General features: G+C 34.7%; 1 protein-coding gene across 4 annotated transcripts in view; it reads left to right on the top strand.

The window, feature by feature from the left end:
• LOC135201852 (kinesin heavy chain-like) overlaps positions 1-20000 on the top strand; it is a 481090-nt gene that overhangs the window by 395869 nt on the left and 65221 nt on the right. For all 4 annotated transcript variants that reach the window (XM_064231140.1, XM_064231141.1, XM_064231142.1 and 1 more), the window contains exon 4: positions 3566-3691. In XM_064231140.1, coding sequence (XP_064087210.1) covers positions 3566-3691 — 126 coding nt within the window. The remainder of the gene's footprint in view (positions 1-3565; positions 3692-20000) is intronic.

Raw genomic sequence — 20000 nt, 5'->3', positions numbered from 1 at the left:
CAAGGATCTAGAATAATTTTTTCCCAAAATCAAGTAAAGATCTTAAACCTATTTTTCCCAAGATCAAGCAAAGATCTAGAATAATTTTTTTCCCAAGATCAAGTAAAGATCTCAAACCAATATTTCCCAAGATCAAGCAAAGATCTAGAATAATTTTTTCCCAAAATCAAGTAAAGATCTCAAACCAATTTTTTCCAAGATCAAGCAAAGATCTAGAATATTTTTTTCCCAAGATCAAGTAAAGATCTTGAATTATTTTTTCCAAAGATCAAGTAAAGATCTCAAACCAATTTTTCCCAAGATCAAGCAAAGATCTTGAATAATTTTTTTTTTCACAAAATCAATTATAGATCTAAAAATATTTTTCCCAAGATCAAGTAAAGATCTAAAACCAATTTTTCCCAAGATCAAGCAAAGATCTAGAATAATTTTTTCCCAAAATCATGTAAAGATCTCAAACCAATTTTTCCCAAGATCAGACAAAAATCTAGAATAATGTTTTCCCAAGATCAAGTAACGATCTTAAAAAAAAATTTCCCTAAGATCAAGTAAGATCTACTTCTAACGAGTGACCTTAAAAATGGTCGCAACGAAAACGGAGTTTAAATTATCAATTTTCCAACCACCACTCCCTTGAAGTTCACGGTGCATGAACTCTCTTTGCCCCGAGCTCACTTGCAGATGAGTGAAAAATAAGTATCTCATCTTCTCTCAAGAAGCCCGTCCGGAGGGATAGGTTACCGAGGACGAGGATGGTTAGGAATGAAGGATTTGAGGAGGAGGAAGTCAGTTGCGATATCTCCTCCTTCCTCAAGGATTAGTCAGTGAGGACCTTTACCCATCCTTCGGAGCCATTCTTAGGAACTGAGGCCCCTCATGGCTTTGGCAGACATTCAAGGAATTCGGGAATTTAAAGAATATTTTTCACCTTTTTTTTTTTCTCATCTTCCCTGGTTTTGTTAACACAAAAGCTGGTGGATCTCAACTCGTCGTTATCGTTAGCATTTGTTAGTTTAACCAGATCAGTTCTTCCTCTTTAATAGTTCGACAGTACCTTAACGTCACAGGTTTTGTCTGTCAAAGTTCATCCAAGCATACTGAGAACAGTGACGGCAATTTCTGAAGAATTTTAGCTTAATTGTATCTTCGTTAGCACGTCTTTATTTAAGTTGTGATCGGCTTTCAAAAACCAATGAAGCATAGAAAACGAGAAGCCTGGCACTTTATCTTTCATCTAACCAGTATTTCTGGCCATGTTCTTCATCCTGATGTTCTCTGATTTCTGTTTCCAACAGTTAATGTTAGCATTTCTGGTAAATGCTCTCATCCATCTTCATTATCCGTTTTTTAAGATCCTTTATAAGATTATATTCGAGATTATAATCGTTGAGAAGTAAAACTTGACATTTCTGAAGTCAAAGATTGTTATCACTCAGATAACGAAAAGAAACATTTCCTGCTTCTCCCTCAGGCAATCATTTGCAAATCACAATTGCAGTTGGATCAGGTGCGTTCTGACCTTCAAGCTCTGATGAATTTTTATTTCGGGGTTCGTTTGTCAATTCAAGTGAAATGTGAGGAGGAAGATGTTTCTGGAAATCTAATCACGTCGTGTTTTTTATTTCTTGCTGTTGCTTCCAATTCCACGTAATGCAAAAGAGCCTCTTGGATATTCCGCCAATCATGCTTGTCCATCAGTGTGGCAAAATGAATAAATTGATAACCGTAATCGTAATACTGTTAACCGAAAGTATTACAAACTGTTCGTTAATAAGTTTATTGTTTTACATACTACAAGCTGTCAATCATTTTTGTTTTCCTTCAAATCAAGGCTTTCTCGTATAATTCGAAATTGGGCTTTTCTCACGTAAATATTTCAATTTATCTGTACAGTTCAGAGATTCATGCAGTGCTCAGCATCTAAATAGTAATTGGGAGTTTTATATTTTTATTTAAAACATTTCTATAGCCTGCTCTTTTCGTCTTATTTAGTTAACTAATATTCACTATTAACTTTGCGTTCCCTGGTGAGGTGAACAAATTCTCGTGTAGTTCAGGGCATTCATGACTCAATATCTAACTCATTTTTAGTGTTTCAATTCCACGACGCACTTCCTCGTTCAATTCCGGTGGGTATTGTTTGGGAAATAACTGGAGTTTGGTCATTCCCCGTTGCCAAAAATCTTAGTGTCGCCATCGAACCTGAATTAGTTTGCCTAATTTTACCTCTGAAATGAGCAAACTCTAAATAAAGAGTTGGATTTATCGCTGCGCGGGATTTATTGATACTTCCCTGAGGATTTTGAAGAGATTTAACAATAACTTACAACATTTTGTTATCGAGTGTTAGCAAGTCTCTCTCTCTCTCTCTCTCTCTCTCTCTCTCTCTCTCTCTCTCTCTATTGTTCTTGGAAATTACCAATGCGCTGTTCAAACACCCCATTGTAGCTTTGGTGATGCTGCATGGCTGTGTTTCTCCTCGTACTTATGATTTTATTTTGTTTCGATTTGACTTTTAGTACTTTTTCTTATATCGTTTTGATGTACCTAAATGAATTATGCAGTCCTTGAGACGCCGATTCTTCTGATTTACTGAATCTCTCTCAGAATGCTTGAAATACTATTTATATTGCAACGGGTCAATAATGTTTTTGGTGATGCCATGAATAATATTCTAGTTGCAATCTGATTTTATTACACTGCGTCTTTTATTGCTTTCAGTGTAATGCAGGAGCCCCCGCATTCCATGTTTATTATTATTATTATTATTATTATTATTATTATTATTATTATTATTATTATTATTATTATTATTATTATTATTATTATTATTATTTTTATTATTATACAGAGTTGAGAAAGTCTACGGAATACAATTCTGTATTGAAAATCTCCCCCCAAGGATTTACTGCTAAATAATCGCAGTAAAATTGTAACAAGATTGAATTAAAAGGAAAATAATGGGAGTTTTATGAATGGAAGGAAGATGGGACACGTAGGTAGAAAAGATAAGAATTTCAATAACTGTCGCTCGTGAAATATAAAAGAAACTTTATGAATAAAATTATCTGGTAGAAATCCATACGCAAGACTTTTTTCAGAATCATTTTTGCCCATTTTCTGTTATAGCAATAGATTTACGTGCATGGGAAATGTTTTTTTCTTTAAGTAAGAACATTCATTGTATATTCAATCGGTCCGCTGAAGAATGTAAGTTGATTCTTCAATCATGTGTACAAACTTGAAGTACCACACGGGGTTCTTTTATATAGAAAGCTTAAAATGGAAATGTATTTTGAATAATTTAGAAGCAAAGGTGAGATATATATTTCAGATGACAAAGATAAAGGGACACTAGTGAACAAATTATAGATACAAGGTCACTTCACATTATCTGTACTCAAAGCTGAATACATAAGAACATAATAATATTTCATGAGTAAGCGAATAAAACAGACGATACGAAATACCAGGTGTGATGTGAGGACCGCTTCTTAAATTTCATTCCTTTTTTTTTGTCATATTCGTTCAGTATTTTCAAAACAGTTCGTTCTCTCCCCCTCAGGTATCATTCCCCGGATCGTGAACGATATCTTCAACCACATCTACAACATGGAGGAGGCTCTCGAGTTCCATATCAAGATTTCCTACTTCGAGATCTACATGGACAAGATCCGGGACTTGCTTGATGGTGAGTTGAAAAGGAGATGTAGAAAAAAAATATAGATAGGGCCTAGTTTTAGCTTCAGTTCATGTTTCCCAAAGTAATTTTGAGCTAAGTTGTATTTTACTCCCTGTTCCGGAAAGTTGAATTAGAGCTTAGAAAGCGATATAGATCTCACATTGTTTTACTTTCTGTTCCAGAGAGTAATTTTGGGCTAAATTATATTTTTCTGTTACCTGATCCAAACGTAATTTAGAACTGAACTTTTTCTACCTGTTTTACAAAATAAGAAAGAGCTATATAATGCTTTTTATGCCTTTAGTTCCAGAAAATAATTCAAGGCTAAATTTTATATTTTTTGTTCCACATTGCTGTAGTGTATACTTATACTTGTAGTTTTTGTCTGTGAGTGTATGTGGCGTATTTGTTTATGTGTATATACTCACGTTATTGTTTACTCTATACTTATGTATCAAAGACTGGCTGATAACATTTCATGTATTCGTATGGTCACTGTCATTTTTGGCATATTTGAAACAAGTTTATTCGTGTGCAATTAATTTGAGTAGCTTATAATTATTTTAGTTTAAAAAAAAAAAATTTTCGTACCGTCATTGTTCCCCAGTTTAGACACTGCGTACCTGCACAAGAATTCTACCCCGGAAGTTTTACCCCAAAAGGAAATTTTTCCCTGACGGTTTTCTCTCCCTGAGAGGAATTTCTCCCCCGCACGCCAATTTTTTCCCTGCACCCTGTCATTCTTTTTACCCGAGAGGGTCTCTCAAGGAGCGCCTCGGGATTTCTCCCCAGGACTAAGATTTTCCCTGAAATTTGTTCTTTGCTGTTGATAGAAGCAGAAAAGGTTATTAGAGGCCCTGCTGCTGGCAGGCGCCGGGAGAATATTTCGGGTAAAAGGCGATAGCTTCCTCAGGATATAGGCCATTCACTGTTTACTCATTAGATTTTCTCATTATCTTCTTCGTTTCACAACGGCAGCTAAGAAACTCGTGAAAAAGGTGTGAATTAATCTCAAAATCTTCTTGTCTATTGATATTCTAAGCCGCATTAGTAAATGAATGGAAGCTTAGCAATAATTCAAGCATAATGAGATAAATGAGATCAGTCTCTTTCAAAAAATAATTCACGTTATAACAAACTATTTAATCACATCATAAAGTGCCGTTATTTCGATAGTAAAATGAATGCCAATTTTGTAATACCCATCCGCCCTTCAAAAACATCATTTGGATAATCTTTCGAATACAACTGTAGATGAAATGCTTTTCTGTGAGACGTATTTATTTAACTGAATAACTACTTTTGAAATTCCTGTAAAAGATCATAGTGAATTTCATGTTTTTACTGTAGAGTCAGAAGATAGGTAGTCGGTATATGAAGAATATTGGGGGTTGGACACATGTGAAGGCTTCAAGACAGTGTTTGAACGGAATAGTCATATTTCCCAGTCACTTGACATACTTGAGATAAATGACCATTTTATAGCCCATTTACCATTCGTGATGATCTATGCGCAGTTCGGAGAAATCATTTGACCATCTGGAGTGATGAATGGCCTATTCTAGAAAGTCATTTTGTTATCAGTCATAGCGAATATTCCCTTCTGGTGATGAATGCCCGTCTTTAGAGGTGCAATTCGTTATCCTTAAAGAATAAAACCCCTTATTTAGGCAGTTATTTGACTCCCCCGCCTATCAAAACGAATAAATTTCTTTTCGTTAATGATGAATACCCATTATTAAACAGTCCTTTAACTTTCCGTAATGTGAATAGCAATGTTTTTAGGTATATTTGAATCTATTTCAGGAGGGATAATCCGACACCTGATTTTATTTCTTCGCTTTCACCTTCGTGGCGACTTTGCATATAGATTTAATTAGTGCCATTTTTGCGAAATATTCTCTCACTTTTTCGCTCTCCGCCCTCATTGTAGTTCAAAGAGAAATTAATGCCATTCTTGTTCACGTCGAAATTAGTACCGTTTTTTAAGGAATCTTTGTTCGTATTAATTACGTCGTCAGAAAAAAAAAAAAGAAAAAAAAAAAAAAGTTCAGCGACTTCCTATTTTGTCAGTACATTTCTATTTTACTTATTAGAAAATCCAAATCTTATCATATGTTAATCATTTTCTTCTTCTTCTTCTTCTTCTTCTTCTTCTTCTTCTTCTTCTTCTCTCTCTCTCTCTCTCTCTCTCTCTCTCTCTCTCTGCTAACATTTACTGATAATTGTCTCTCTTTCTCTCAATCTTTGTCTGATAATTTTCTTTTTTCTCTCTCTTTTGATCTTTATCTGATCATTATCTTCTCTCTCTCTCTCTCTCTCTCTCTCTCTCTCTCTCTCTCTCTCTCTCTGTTTTCCTTTTTTGTTTTGAATGAACTTTAGCTTTAAGATTGGTTGGCATTTTAATGGTCCTCTTTAGCTGATTCCACTAGAATGGTGGCACTTATGCAGTTATGGAGAATGATAAATGTGAAATTTACTTGGATAAACACACCAGTGACAAATTAAAATCGGTTTGAATCCGTAGGGGTTTGCCCTCGTATCTCGTTGAAACAGCGTCCTGTGAGAGATTCCTCCTGGGAAATCCTGTACACTTGTTGGCAGGATGTTCAGTTGAATAGCATCCTTAACAGAATTACATGTATTCATCTCCATCACAGACACCCCCCCCCCCCCCCCCCCCCCCCCCCCCCACCCCCCCCCCCCCCACCCTCTCTCTCTCTCTCTCTCTCCTCTCTCTGTAGTAGCCATCTTGCTTGGTGAGACGTACCCGCGTGAAGTCACAATAATCAACAGATATCACAAGTTTAACATACGACTAGAATTTGAGAAATATCTAGAAGTGTTCGTGAACTATCGGTGATAAGATTAGTGTGAAAATAGTAGGATAAAGCGTCTTCTAAGTTAGTTTATCAAGTGTAATTAATACTATAAATCAGAACAGATGGCAGTAAGTTCCAACTGCGGGAAAAGGTGGCGTAATTTGGCGTGTCTAGCAGATTCGCAATACGATGAGGTAGCAGGAAGGGAACTGGCATTTCTCATCTATGAAATCAGCAACAGTCCTAACCAAAAAGATACAAAAGCATTCATAGATATATTAGAAGGATATAATCCTTCAAACTGGAACAAATCTAATGAAAACATCTTGAAAATAATTGAAGAAGTTCCAAATAAAATCCAAGTGGTCAAGAGACTCATAAAGAAAATATACATAAACCAACATATTCCGACAAAGAAAATGAATAAGGTGAATCTTGTGAATATACTAATTGATGCATTAGGAAAAAGAATGCCAAAAGCATGCAAACTGTGTAAGGTTTGGTATAGCATAGTCAATCCACAAAACCTAATCAGAAAATGTGCTGCATGCAACATTCCGACCCATCCACGTGTGCTGAGGTAATACAAGATTTGAGAAAAGATACAAGAATTTTTTGTTCAACATGTCTATCATGGATAGACAATGTTATTAAATCAAGATTGAATGTACAAATAGTTGAGGATGAAGAAGAAGAGGAAAGAAGGAAGAAGAAGAAGAAAAAGAAGAAGAGGAAAACGGAAGAGAAGTAAACAAAAATGAAATGACAGAAAAAAATAAGGCAACAAAAGAACAAGATAAAAGTATGGATGCAGAGATACTCATTGATACTACATATGAGGCAATAAAGCAGCATACCTACGAAGAAATAAATTACGATATGACAACAGAAAAGCAAATCCCGAAGAGGCTCTACCCAGATCTATACAATGACGGGAAAGAGAGAAAAAATAGACAAGAAAGACAAATCTGCAACCTTTTGAAAAGAGGGAATTGCAGATTTGGAGAAAGATGTTACTACAAACATCCTAAGATATGTCAAACTATGAAATATATGGTAAATGTGCATACTTAGATGGATATGGGGATGATTGCAGAGATCTGCATCCAAAAATATGTAAAAAACCTAAAAGAAGGAAAAGGATGTAAGTTCGACAAAAAATGCAAATATATGCACCCTGTAGCCATGAATCATAATCAAATAAATAACCAACCAAGTAATAAAATCCAAAATAAGAAAGAAACAAATAAAGAGAGAAATCAAGAATATCAGGTAAAAGAGAAAAGCAAACCACCAATGAGATATGCAGAGGTGTCAGCAAAGAATTTCAAAGCATCAGCTCCGAAATTCTACTCAAGAGATAATAACTGTATTTATTATGCAAGAGGATATTGCAGAAACGGAGAAAATTGTTGCAGATTCAGACACAAAATGAATAATTATGATGAAGGAAGATCAAATATTATGGAAAAGTTGGATTTTTTAATGTCAGAATTTCTGGAAATGAAAAAAAGAACAACATACCAGAACAGGAAAAGAGACATGGGAAAAATCCTTATTACTATCAGTATTAAATGAAGGAGAAAACACGCAAACCATCATAGTGATGAATGCGCAGGGTTTAGTTACGAGTAACTCAAAAAGAAAAATAGAGTACTTAGAAGAAACTAACCCAAAATGAAAAGAAAATATATAATGAATATAAGTGAAACCTGGTATTCCCAAGAGACTGGGAAACCTGATGATCAAATAAAAGGGTTCCAAACTTATAGATCAGATAGAAAAAAATAGGAATCAAGGGGGAACCGCAATATATGGGAAAGACAAAAAACAAGGAAAAATATATGAGAAATATAGTAACTCAGAATGTGAACTAATAGCGGTAGAATTTGAATCTGAAAAATTGATGAACATAGTAATATATAGACCTCCTAATACTAAAGAGTTTGACTTAATAATTGAAAAATTGGATGATATATGTAGAAATCACAAGGACTGGACTATTCTCCTATCTGGTGACTTCAACTTTCCTTTCGTAGAATGGAAAGAACGAATAGGAGATTGTGGTTGTACTTATACATATAAAAAAGAGAGTAATAGTAGTGCAGAAGATAAGAGGCAATTTGAAAAGCTATTAGATATGCTACTAGAATACAACATCAACAAATAAATCACCTGCCAACAAGAAAGGAAAATACTTTAGACCTAGTATTTGTGAACGAGATGAATTATGTTAAAGAAATAATAGTTTATAATGCGAGTATTTCAGACCATAATGTCATAGAATTAACAGTTCATTCCAAAGCAAGTGAAAATAGAGATAAGCAAGAAATGAAAAAGTGGGAAGGATATGGAAAATACAACTTCTACAGTAAAAATATAAAATGGTCAGAAATTAATGAAGAATTAAACAAAGATTGGGATAACATTTTCGTAAGTGATGACATAAGGGTAAATACGGAGATATTATATAAAATATTGGAGATAATAGTGGAAAAATATATACCGAAGAAGAAAAGTAAACATCATTCATGCATACCAAGAGACAGAAGAATCTTGTTCCAGAAAATCAGAAAGTGGAAAAAAGGTCTTGCAAAAGAAAAAAATGCATGGAAAGTTATAGAACTAAAAAGTAAGATAGAAAATGCAGAAAAAAAGATTATACAATCAAAAGAAAATGAAAAACGGGACTTGGAAGAAAAAAGTTGGATTTTTTAATGTCAGAATTTCTGGAAATGAAAAAAAGAACAACATACCAGAACAGGAAAGAGACATGGGAAAATCCTTATTACTATCAGTATTAAATGAAGGAGAAAACACGCAAACCATCATAGTGATGAATGCGCAGGGTTTAGTTACGAGTAACTCAAAAAGAAAAATAGAGTACTTAGAAGAACTAACCCAAAATGAAAAGAAAATAGATATAATGAATATAAGTGAAACTGGTATTCCCAAGAGACTGGGAATGATGATCAAATAAAAGGGTTCCAAACTTATAGATCAGATAGAAAAAATAGGAATCAAGGGGGAACCGCAATATATGGGAAAGACAAAAAACAAGGAAAAATATATGAGAAATATAGTAACTCAGAATGTGAACTAATAGCGGTAGAATTTGAATCTGAAAAATTGATGAACATAGTAATATATAGACCTCCTAATACTAAAGAGTTTGACTTAATAATTGAAAAATTGGATGATATATGTAGAAATCACAAGGACTGGACTATTCTCCTATCTGGTGACTTCAACTTTCCTTCGTAGAATGGAAAGAACGAATAGGAGATTGTGGTTGTACTTATACATATAAAAAAGAGAGTAATAGTAGTGCAGAAGATAAGAGGCAATTTGAAAAGCTATTAGATATGCTACTAGAATACAACATTCAACAAATAAATCACCTGCCAACAAGAAAGGAAAATACTTTAGACCTAGTATTTGTGAACGAGATGAATTATGTTAAAGAAATAATAGTTTATAATGCGAGTATTTCAGACCATAATGTCATAGAATTAACAGTTCATTCCAAAGCAAGTGAAAATAGAGATAAGCAAGAAATGAAAAAGTGGGAAGGATATGGAAAATACAACTTCTACAGTAAAATATAAAATGGTCAGAAATTAATGAAGAATTAAACAAAGATTGGGATAACATTTTCGTAAGTGATGACATAAGGGTAAATACGGAGATATTATATAAAATATTGGAGATAATAGTGGAAAAATATATACCGAAGAAGAAAAGTAAACATCATTCATGCATACCAAGAGACAGAAGAATCTTGTTCCAGAAAATCAGAAAGTGGAAAAAAGGTCTTGCAAAAGAAAAAAATGCATGGAAAGTTATAGAACTAAAAAGTAAGATAGAAAATGCAGAAAAAAGATTATACAATCAAAAGAAAATGAAAAACGGGACTTGGAAGAAAAAAGTTGGATTTTTTAATGTCAGAATTTGGAAATGAAAAAAAGAACAACATACTAAGAACAGGAAAGAGGACATTGGGAAAAATCCTTATTTACTATCAGTATTAAATGAAGGAGAAAACACGCAAACCATCATAGTGATGAATGCGCAGGGTTTAGTTACGAGTAACTCAAAAAAGAAAAATAGAGTACTTAGAAGAACTAACCCAAAATGAAAAGAAAATAGATATAATGAATATAAGTGAAACCTGGTATTCCCAAGAGACTGGGAATGATGATCAAATAAAAGGGTTCCAAACTTATAGATCAGATAGAAAAAAATAGGAATCAAGGGGGAACCGCAATATATGGGAAAGACAAAAAACAAGGGAAAAATATATGAGAAATATAGTAACTCAGAATGTGAACTAATAGCGGTAGAATTTGAATCTGAAAAATTGATGAACATAGTAATATATAGACCTCCTAATACTAAAGAGTTTGACTTAATAATTGAAAAAATTGGATGATATATGTAGAAATCACAAGGACTGGACTATTCTACCTATCTGGTGACTTCAACTTTCCTTTCGTAGAATGGAAAGAACGAATAGGAGATTGTGGTTGTACTTATACATATAAAAAAGAGAGTAATAGTAGTGCAGAAGATAAGAGGCAATTTGAAAAGCTATTAGATATGCTACTAGAATACAACATTCAACAAATAAATCACCTGCCAACAAGAAAGGAAAATACTTTAGACCTAGTATTTGTGAACGAGATGAATTATGTTAAAGAAATAATAGTTTATAATGCGAGTATTTCAGACCATAATGTCATCAGAATTAACAGTTCATTCCAAAGCAAGTGAAAATAGAGATAAGCAAGAAATGAAAAAGTGGGAAGGATATGGAAAACAATACTTCTACAGTAAAAATATAAAATGGGTCAGAAATTAATGAAGAATTAAACAAAGATTGGGATAACATTTTCGTAAGTGATGACATAAGGGTAAATACGGAGATATTATATAAAATATTGGAGATAATAGTGGAAAAATATATACCGAAGAAGAAAAGTAAACATCATTCATGCATACCAAGAGACAGAAGAATCTTGTTCCAGAAAATCAGAAAGTGGAAAAAAGGTCTTGCAAAAGAAAAAAATGCATGGAAAGTATAGAACTAAAAAGTAAGATAGAAATGCAGAAAAAAGATTATACAATCAAAAGAAAAATGAAAAACGGGACTTGGAAGAAAAAAGTTGGATTTTTTAATGTCAGAATTTCTGGAAATGAAAAAAAGAACAACATACCAGAACAGGAAAGAGACATAGGGAAAATCCTTATTACTATCAGTATTAAATGAAGGAGAAAACACGCAAACCATCATAGTGATGAATGCGCAGGGTTTAGTTACGAGTAACTCAAAAAGAAAAATAGAGTACTTAGAAGAACTAACCCAAAATGAAAAAGAAAATAGATATAATGAATATAAGTGAAACCTGGTATTCCCAAGAGACTGGAATGATGATCAAATAAAAGGGTTCCAAACTTATAGATCAGATAGAAAAAATAGGAATCAAGGGGAACCGCAATATATGGGAAAGACAAAAACAAGGAAAAATATATGAGAAATATAGTAACTCAGAATGTGAACTAATAGCGTAGAATTTGAATCTGAAAAATTGATGAACATAGTAATATATAGACCTCCTAATACTAAAGAGTTTGACTTAATAATTGAAAAATTGGATGATATATGTAGAAATCACAAGGACTGGACTATTCTCCTATCTGGTGACTTCAACTTTCCTTTCGTAGAATGGAAAGAACGAATAGGAGATTGTGGTTGTACTTATACATATAAAAAAGAGAGTAATAGTAGTGCAGAAGATAAGAGGCAATTTGAAAAGCTATTAGATATGCTACTAGAATACAACATTCAACAAATAAATCACCTGCCAACAAGAAAGGAAAATACTTTAGACCTAGTATTTGTGAACGAGATGAATTATGTTAAAGAAATAATAGTTTATAATGCGAGTATTTCAGACCATAATGTCATAGAATTAACAGTTCATTCCAAAGCAAGTGAAAATAGAGATAAGCAAGAAATGAAAAAGTGGGAAGGATATGGAAAATACAACTTCTACAGTAAAAATATAAAATGGTCAGAAATTAATGAAGAATTAAACAAAGATTGGGATAACTTTTCGTAAGTGATGACATAAGGGTAAATACGGAGATATTATATAAAATATTGGAGATAATAGTGGAAAAATATATACCGAAGAAGAAAAGTAAACATCATTCATGCATACCAAGAGACAGAAGAATCTTGTTCCAGAAAATCAGAAAGTGGAAAAAAGGTCTTGCAAAAGAAAAAAATGCATGGAAAGTTATAGAACTAAAAAGTAAGATAGAAAATGCAGAAAAAAAGATTATACAATCAAAAGAAAATGAAAAACGGGACTTGGAAGAAAAAACCCTATTAAATATCAGCAAAACCCCACTATTATACTCATATGCGAAGAAGATGAATAAAAGAAGAATAGAAATAGACCCTCTGAGAATTGAAGGGAGATTAACGAATGAAAAAAAGGAAATTTGCAACATACTGGCAGAACGATATAGAGAGAATTCACCCCTAGAATAGATAATGAAGATAATGATATAGAAGTAAGGGATGAAAATAGTGAATATTTAGCTGACATAGATATTAATGAAGCTGATATTGTGCAGGCTATTAATGAAATTATTAAAAATGGAGCTGCTGCAGGGCCTGATGGAATTCCTGCTATTTTGTTAAAGAAAGTAGTTCATTCTATCGCAAAGCCACTTGCAATATTATTAAGACAAAGTGTAGATACAGGCAAGATATATGATGAGCACAAATTAGCGTATATTACCCCTACTTTCAAAAGTGGATCAAGACTAGAGGCAAGTAATTATAGGCCGTGAGTCTAACATCACATATAATGAAAGTGTATGAAAGGGTAATGAAGAAAAATATTATGAAACATTTAATAAAAAAATAATTGTTTATAAAGGACAACAGGTTTTGGGGTTTTCGTACCCGGAAAAAGTACACAAACCCAACTGTTAGTCCACCGTGAAAACATATTCAAAAATATGAAAAGCGGAAATGAAACAGATGTGGTTTATTTGTAGACTTTGGCAAAAGCTTTTGATAAAGTAGACCATAATATATTAGCGAAGAAAATTAGAAAACACAATATCGTGGCTAAACAAAAAAAAAAAAAAGGTAAGGAAGGATGGTTAAAAGAAAATTTACACAAACAGAAAACAGATAGTTATTGCAAACGACGAGAAATCGGATGAAGCCAAGGTAATATCCGGTGTGCCGCAAGGTACGGTGTTAGCTGCAATACTGTTTGTTATTATGATTGAAGACATAGACAATAATGTTAAGGATTCGGTAGTGAGTAGTTTCGCAGATGACACAAGAATAAGTAGAGAAATTACTTGTGATGGAAGATAGGAACGCTCTACAAAGAGACCTTAACAAAGTATATGATTGGGCAGAGGTAAATAGGATGGTATTTAACTCTGATAAATTTGAATCAATAAATTATGGAGACAGAGAAGAAAGCTATATGCATATAAGGGACCTAATAATGAGACCATCACAAATAAGGAAGCAGTTAAAGACCTTGGTGTGATGATGAATAGGAACATGTTATGCAATGATCAAATAGCAACTCTGTTGGCAAAATGTAAAGCAAAAATGGGAATGTTGTTACGGCACTTCAAAACAAGAAAAGCTGAACACATGATTATGCTTTATAAAACATATGTTCGTAGTCCACTTGAATATTGCAATATGATATGGTACCCACACTATCAAAAGGATATTGCACAATAGAGAGTGTACAAAGGTCCTTTACAGCTAGAATAGAAGAAGTTAAGGACCTAGACTACTGGGAAAGACTACAATTCTTAAAATTATATAGTCTGGAAAGGAGAAGAGAAACGCTACATGATAATTCAGGCATGGAAACAGATAGAAGGAATAGCAGAAAATATCATGGAACTAAAAATATCAGAAAGAGCAAGCAGAGGTAGATTAATAGTGCCCAAAAATATACAGGAAAAATAAGGAAAGGAAAGCACACAGGACATTAATCCACTACGCACCAGCATCGATAATGGCAGCGTCTATTCAGAATGCGTTGCCAGCTCATCTGAGGAATATATCAGGAGTGAGCGTAGATGTGTTTAAGAATAAGCTCGACAAATATCTAAACTGCATCCCAGACCATCCAAGATTGGAAGATGCAAAATATACCGGAAGATGTACTAGCAACTCTCTGGTAGACATTAGAGGTGCCTCACACTGAGGGACCTGGGGCAACCCGAACAAGATGTAAGGTCTGTAAGGTAAGGTAAGGTCTCTCTCTCTCTCTCTCTGTTAATCTTTTCTGAGAATTCTCTATCTCTTTCTCTCTGCTAATCTTTTCTGATAATTGTCTTCTCTCTCTTTCTCTCTCTCTCTCTTTCTTAATCTTTTCTAATAATTGTCTCCTCTCTCCTCTCTCTCATCTCCTCATCTCCCTCTCATCTCTCTCTCTCTCTCTCTCTCTCTGTTAATCTTTTCTGAGAATTCTCTATCCTCTTTCTCTCTGCTAATCTTGTTTTCTGATAATTGATTGTTCCTTCTCTCTCCTCTCCTCTCTCTACTCTCTCTCGTCTCTCCAGTCCTCTTCATTCCTCGTCTCTCTCTCTCTCTCTATTAATCTTTTCTGAGAATTGTCTTCTCTCTCTCTCTCTCTCTCTCTCTCTATCTACTCTATCTCTCATAAATCTTCTATTTCTCTTCTCTCTCTCTGTTAATCTTTTCTGGTATTCTCTATCTTCTATTCTTCTCTCTCTCTGTTAATCTTTTCTGGTAATTCTCTATCTCTTCCTCTGTCTCTCTTTCTCTCTGCTAATCTTTTCTAATAATTGCCTCTCTCTCTCTCTCTCTTTCTTAATCTTTATCTCATAATCTTCTTCTCTTCCTCTCTCTCTCTGTTAATCTTTTCTGGTAATTCTCTATCTCTTCCTCTCTCTCTTTCTCTCTGCTAACCTTTTCTGATAATTGCCTCTCTCTCTCTCTCGATCTCCTACTCTCTCTCTATTCTCTCTCTCTCCTCTCATCTCTCTGTTTAATTCTTTTCTGATAATTCTCTATACCTTTCTTCATCTCTGCTGAATCTTTTCTTTTCTGATAATTGTCTTCTCTCTCTCTCTCTCTCTCTCTCTCTCTCTCTCTCTCTCTCTCTCTCTCTCTCTCTCTCTCTGTTAATCTTTTCTGAGAAGTGTCCTCTCTCTCTCTCTCCTCTCTCTCTCTCTCTCTCTCTCTCTCTCTCTTAATCTTTATCTCATAATCTTCTTCTTCTCTTCCTCACCCTCTCTGTTAATCTTTTCTGGTAATTCTCTATCTCTTCCTCTCTCTCTCTCTCTCTCTTTCTCTCTGCTAATCTTTTCTGGTAATTGCCCCTCCCTCTCTCTCTCTCTCTCTCTCTCTGTTATCTTTTTTATATTTCTCTCTCTCTCTCTCTCTGTCTCTCTCTCTCTCTCTCTTTCTCTCTCTCTCTCCCTCTTAATCTTTATCTCATAATTTTCTTCTCTCTCTCTCTCTCTCTCTTGCTCAGTACTACGATTTATTATAGGCTACAGCCTCGCTTTCTCTCAGTCCCTTAAAACCTACACATATACTATACAGCCCGAAATCTCGTTTGTCATTTTAACCGTGTTTTGTTAAAGTGCGGTGATTTATTCACTCTTTGGGGTGATTGATACAAGGCTCTGGCGCTGAGGTTTTGTTTACAAGGTATTTGTCGTTACTTTGTTTCTATTTGGTTTCTGCGAGAAACCAAAAATTATGGTGTACAGTTTATTTCATTATTGGCTTCCATTTACGGATTATATTATTGCTGATCGTGTAGATGTCTGTTTTCTTTAATAAACAGATGAAATGGCAACTGGACTGGATGTAAGTGGAATTTCGACGCTCTCTCTCTCTCTCTAATATATATATTATATATATATATATAGATATATATATATATATATATTATATATATATATACACGCTTACATAGATATATATACATAAATATATTCACACACACACACACACACACACACACATATATATATATATATATATCTATATATATATATATATAAATGGATGTATGTATGTTTATATGTAGGTGTGTGTGTGTATGTGTCACATACATTTTAAAATGCATTAAGCAATTTCAACCAAACTTGGTATACATATGACTTACCACCTGGGAAAGAATACCGTGGTGTTATTCCCATTCCCCACAACAGGGGATGTGGAGTATGGGGGGGAAGGGAGTCCCATATAAAAATAACGGAAAACGACAGATATTAGTGTCTAATCCACAGTTTTTGAGGTTGCTGAGATAAGTAGTGACACTCCCGATGTCCTTTGGGTCCAAGTTCAGCCCTGATAGGAAGGGGGGGTGAGAAGGGGTAAAAAATAGAATATAAAAAATGACGGATATTGGTTTCTAATTCATAGTTTTTGAGGTCACTGGAATGAATAAAGACACTCCCAATGCCATTCAAGTCCAAATTCAACCCTAATAGGAATGGGGGGTGAGAGGTGGTGAAATATAAAATGTCAAAAATGCAGGGCAATGTAACTGAAGCAACTATCTTAACAGGAAAGGGAGAAAGAGAGAGAGGGAGAGAGAGAGAGAGAGACCTTTCCTTAGACCTTACAGCTCATTCATGTTGCCCCAGGTCTCTCAGTGTGATAGAGGGAGTTTATCGGTTTTCATTCAGTTCTTCTGGGCAGCGCCGGGTTGGTCAACTAGTGCACTTTTATAGGTTGTATATATATATATATATATATATATATATATATATTATATTTATAATATGTATGTACATGTGTGTGTAAAATTACAGTTGTTAGGTCTTAATTTTTCTTACTGTAAGAGGATACCTACTCAATCATGTTATTTTTAGTACTTCGTTATAACCTATGCATGCATGTACCAAACCGCTAAGGTTTGCCTAAAAGTTTCACTAACATCTCAAGCGATTCCCTGAAATGTGATCAACAATTAGTTCAGTGTCTCTCTAATCAAATGCACAGCTCCAGTGAGAACTGAAATGGACCTAGAATTAAGCAGGTATTAGATTACTGAAGTAACTTAGTTAATAGGGTTAAGTCGTCTTGGAGCTCTCTCTCTCTCTCTCTCTCTCTCTCTCTCTCTCTCTCTCTCTCTCTCTCTCGCTTATTGCATTTCATTACCCATGACAGATTTGTAGAGAGAACTGGCCTAAATTAACCCTTTTTGAATGTCCACCTTTCGAGGTATTAGATATTTTCTACCTGATGCGTTTGTCAATACATTTCCTCCTTCCATTTGTTAGTGAAATTCACGAGGTATGTCTCGATTACCCCAATAATAATGATAGTGTTTTCATGCCTGGCTCTTGCCTTTAATTATTTCTCGTGTTGAGTTTCATAGCCCCTTTGTAGCTCTTCATTCAGTTATTCTGGAATTGCTAAAATGATACAGTGTCGATGAAATTCTCCATCGATCTGACGGACCTCTTTCGAAAATAACAATTGCAATTAGTTTTGTTTGCTTCTGTAACATGTGGCTCTCTCTTGCTTTTTTTTCATATTCTTGCTATCCCATTAAACTTTCATCTGTTTATTTCCAAGTTGGCAAGGTGCGAGTATAAAGAGCTGGAAAGAAGAAATGGTGCGGATGCGTATGAATTCTGGCTCTATGACTTTTGTCTTTTGTCTCGCTCTTCGACCGTTTAAGGTGAAAGGGCATATTGGGAAAGTCATTCGGAGAATTGCCTCGAGGTTAAGGGAACGAGAGAGAGAGAGAGAGAGAGAGAGAGAGAGAGAGAGAAATGCATTGATGATTACACCCTTATCACAGCAACGATGTACCTGTATTTCTACCCTTTCTATAAAACAAACCCAAATGGATTGCCTCGAGTCAAAGGGAGAGAGAGAGAGAGAGAGAGAGAGAGAGAGAGAGAGAGAGAGAGAGAGAAATACATTGATGATTACACCCTTATCATAGCAATGACGTACCTGTATTTCTACCCTTTTTATATAGCAAAACCAAATGGATTGCCTCGCTCGCTCTCTCTCGGAGCAAGAGAGAGAGAGAGAGAGAGAGAGAGAGAGAGAGAGAGAGAGAGAGAGAAATACATTGATGCTTACACCCTTATCGCAGCAAAGGTGTGTTTGTATTTCAAACCATATTTTAAAATCAACCAAATGAAGTTTTCGTAATGTATAAATATCGTGGCATTAAATTGAAGCTCTCTCAAAGGCCAATACCCTGACTTTTACGTCACCGAACCACTTGGAGGACATTCGCCTCGATAACTCAATAGTCAGCATTCCTTGGCGCTTCACATATCATGAGTAGAGACTTTCCTGCCGCCTTGTAAACCATGAATATTGATTTTAGACTCTGTTGTCTCCACTGCTGCTCCTTATACGTCCTAGTTCCTGGATGATATCTTAATAAAGAATCTTACATATGAATTTACTACCCATAAGGCCAAAGTCATTTATATATTTGAAGTAGCTCACCTGTGTACCAGTAAAACGTCACAGTCTTTGGAATCTGATTGGAAACAAACTTACCTGTGATATGAAGTATTTAGAATATTCGAACTTTAAGTAACTCGACAAAATGAAAATCAGTACTGTTGGTTTGTAAGAAGCCTGGGTAGTTTTTATGTTTTGGGAGACTCTCGTAACTAACGAGAATCGACATAACTAAAATATTCAAATGTTGTGGCGACCGCTCGCTTGTTATTCCCTCGTTTGATTAAAAGCACGATGATGCCTCGACTGCCGAGGGAGCTAACAAAGCTTTATTGAAATACAGCGTCATATTTTAATGACTTGACAACGGCTGTGTTCAGAATCATCGGGTTGAAAGGTGAGAGAGAAAGATTATCTTGAATATTTTCGTAAATGTAACTCTATTTTTTTGAAGAATTTGCTTTGACTGTAATGTCTGTCCAGAAAATTATTTCATTATTTTTTTCCATATTTTTAATATTGCGCAGCTGGCAGTTGCAACAGCACCAAACATTCCATTACGCATTTTGCAGTTTGCAATTAAATCTAGCTTGAAATTATGCCCAGATTCATAAAATGTGATGCATGAAATGTTTGTTAATTGTTGCGTTTCTTGTTTCTGATATAAATGTGTTTAGTTAAATAACATTTCGTGAGATTTATTTTATATGAAGGTGTGACTTTATCTTGGAAAATGTGTATTGAATAAAAGGAGGGTGTTCGGTATGAGAGAGAGAGAGAGAGAGACAGAGAGAGAGAGAGAGAGAGAGAGAGAGAGAGAGAAAACTCGGGAAAATTATTTTAATAAATTTTAATTATAAGCATAAACTGCCTTGTCAGGCCGTGAGATGAACGGGCACGCAAGTGGTGCGTCTATATAATTTGAGACGAGATTAAATTGAATGCGCGCAGTTTTTTTCGCTAAATGAATCAGGCGGCTGTGTGGACATAGCGCGAGGCATTTTCCAGCCATTAGCGT

The sequence above is a fragment of the Macrobrachium nipponense genome, chromosome 28 (genome assembly GCF_015104395.2).
Source record: "Macrobrachium nipponense isolate FS-2020 chromosome 28, ASM1510439v2, whole genome shotgun sequence".
In the NCBI taxonomy this organism is placed as follows: Eukaryota; Metazoa; Arthropoda; class Malacostraca; order Decapoda; family Palaemonidae; genus Macrobrachium; species Macrobrachium nipponense.
Note: the sequence above shows the minus strand (reverse complement) of the source record. Positions and strands in the feature narration are given on the sequence as shown.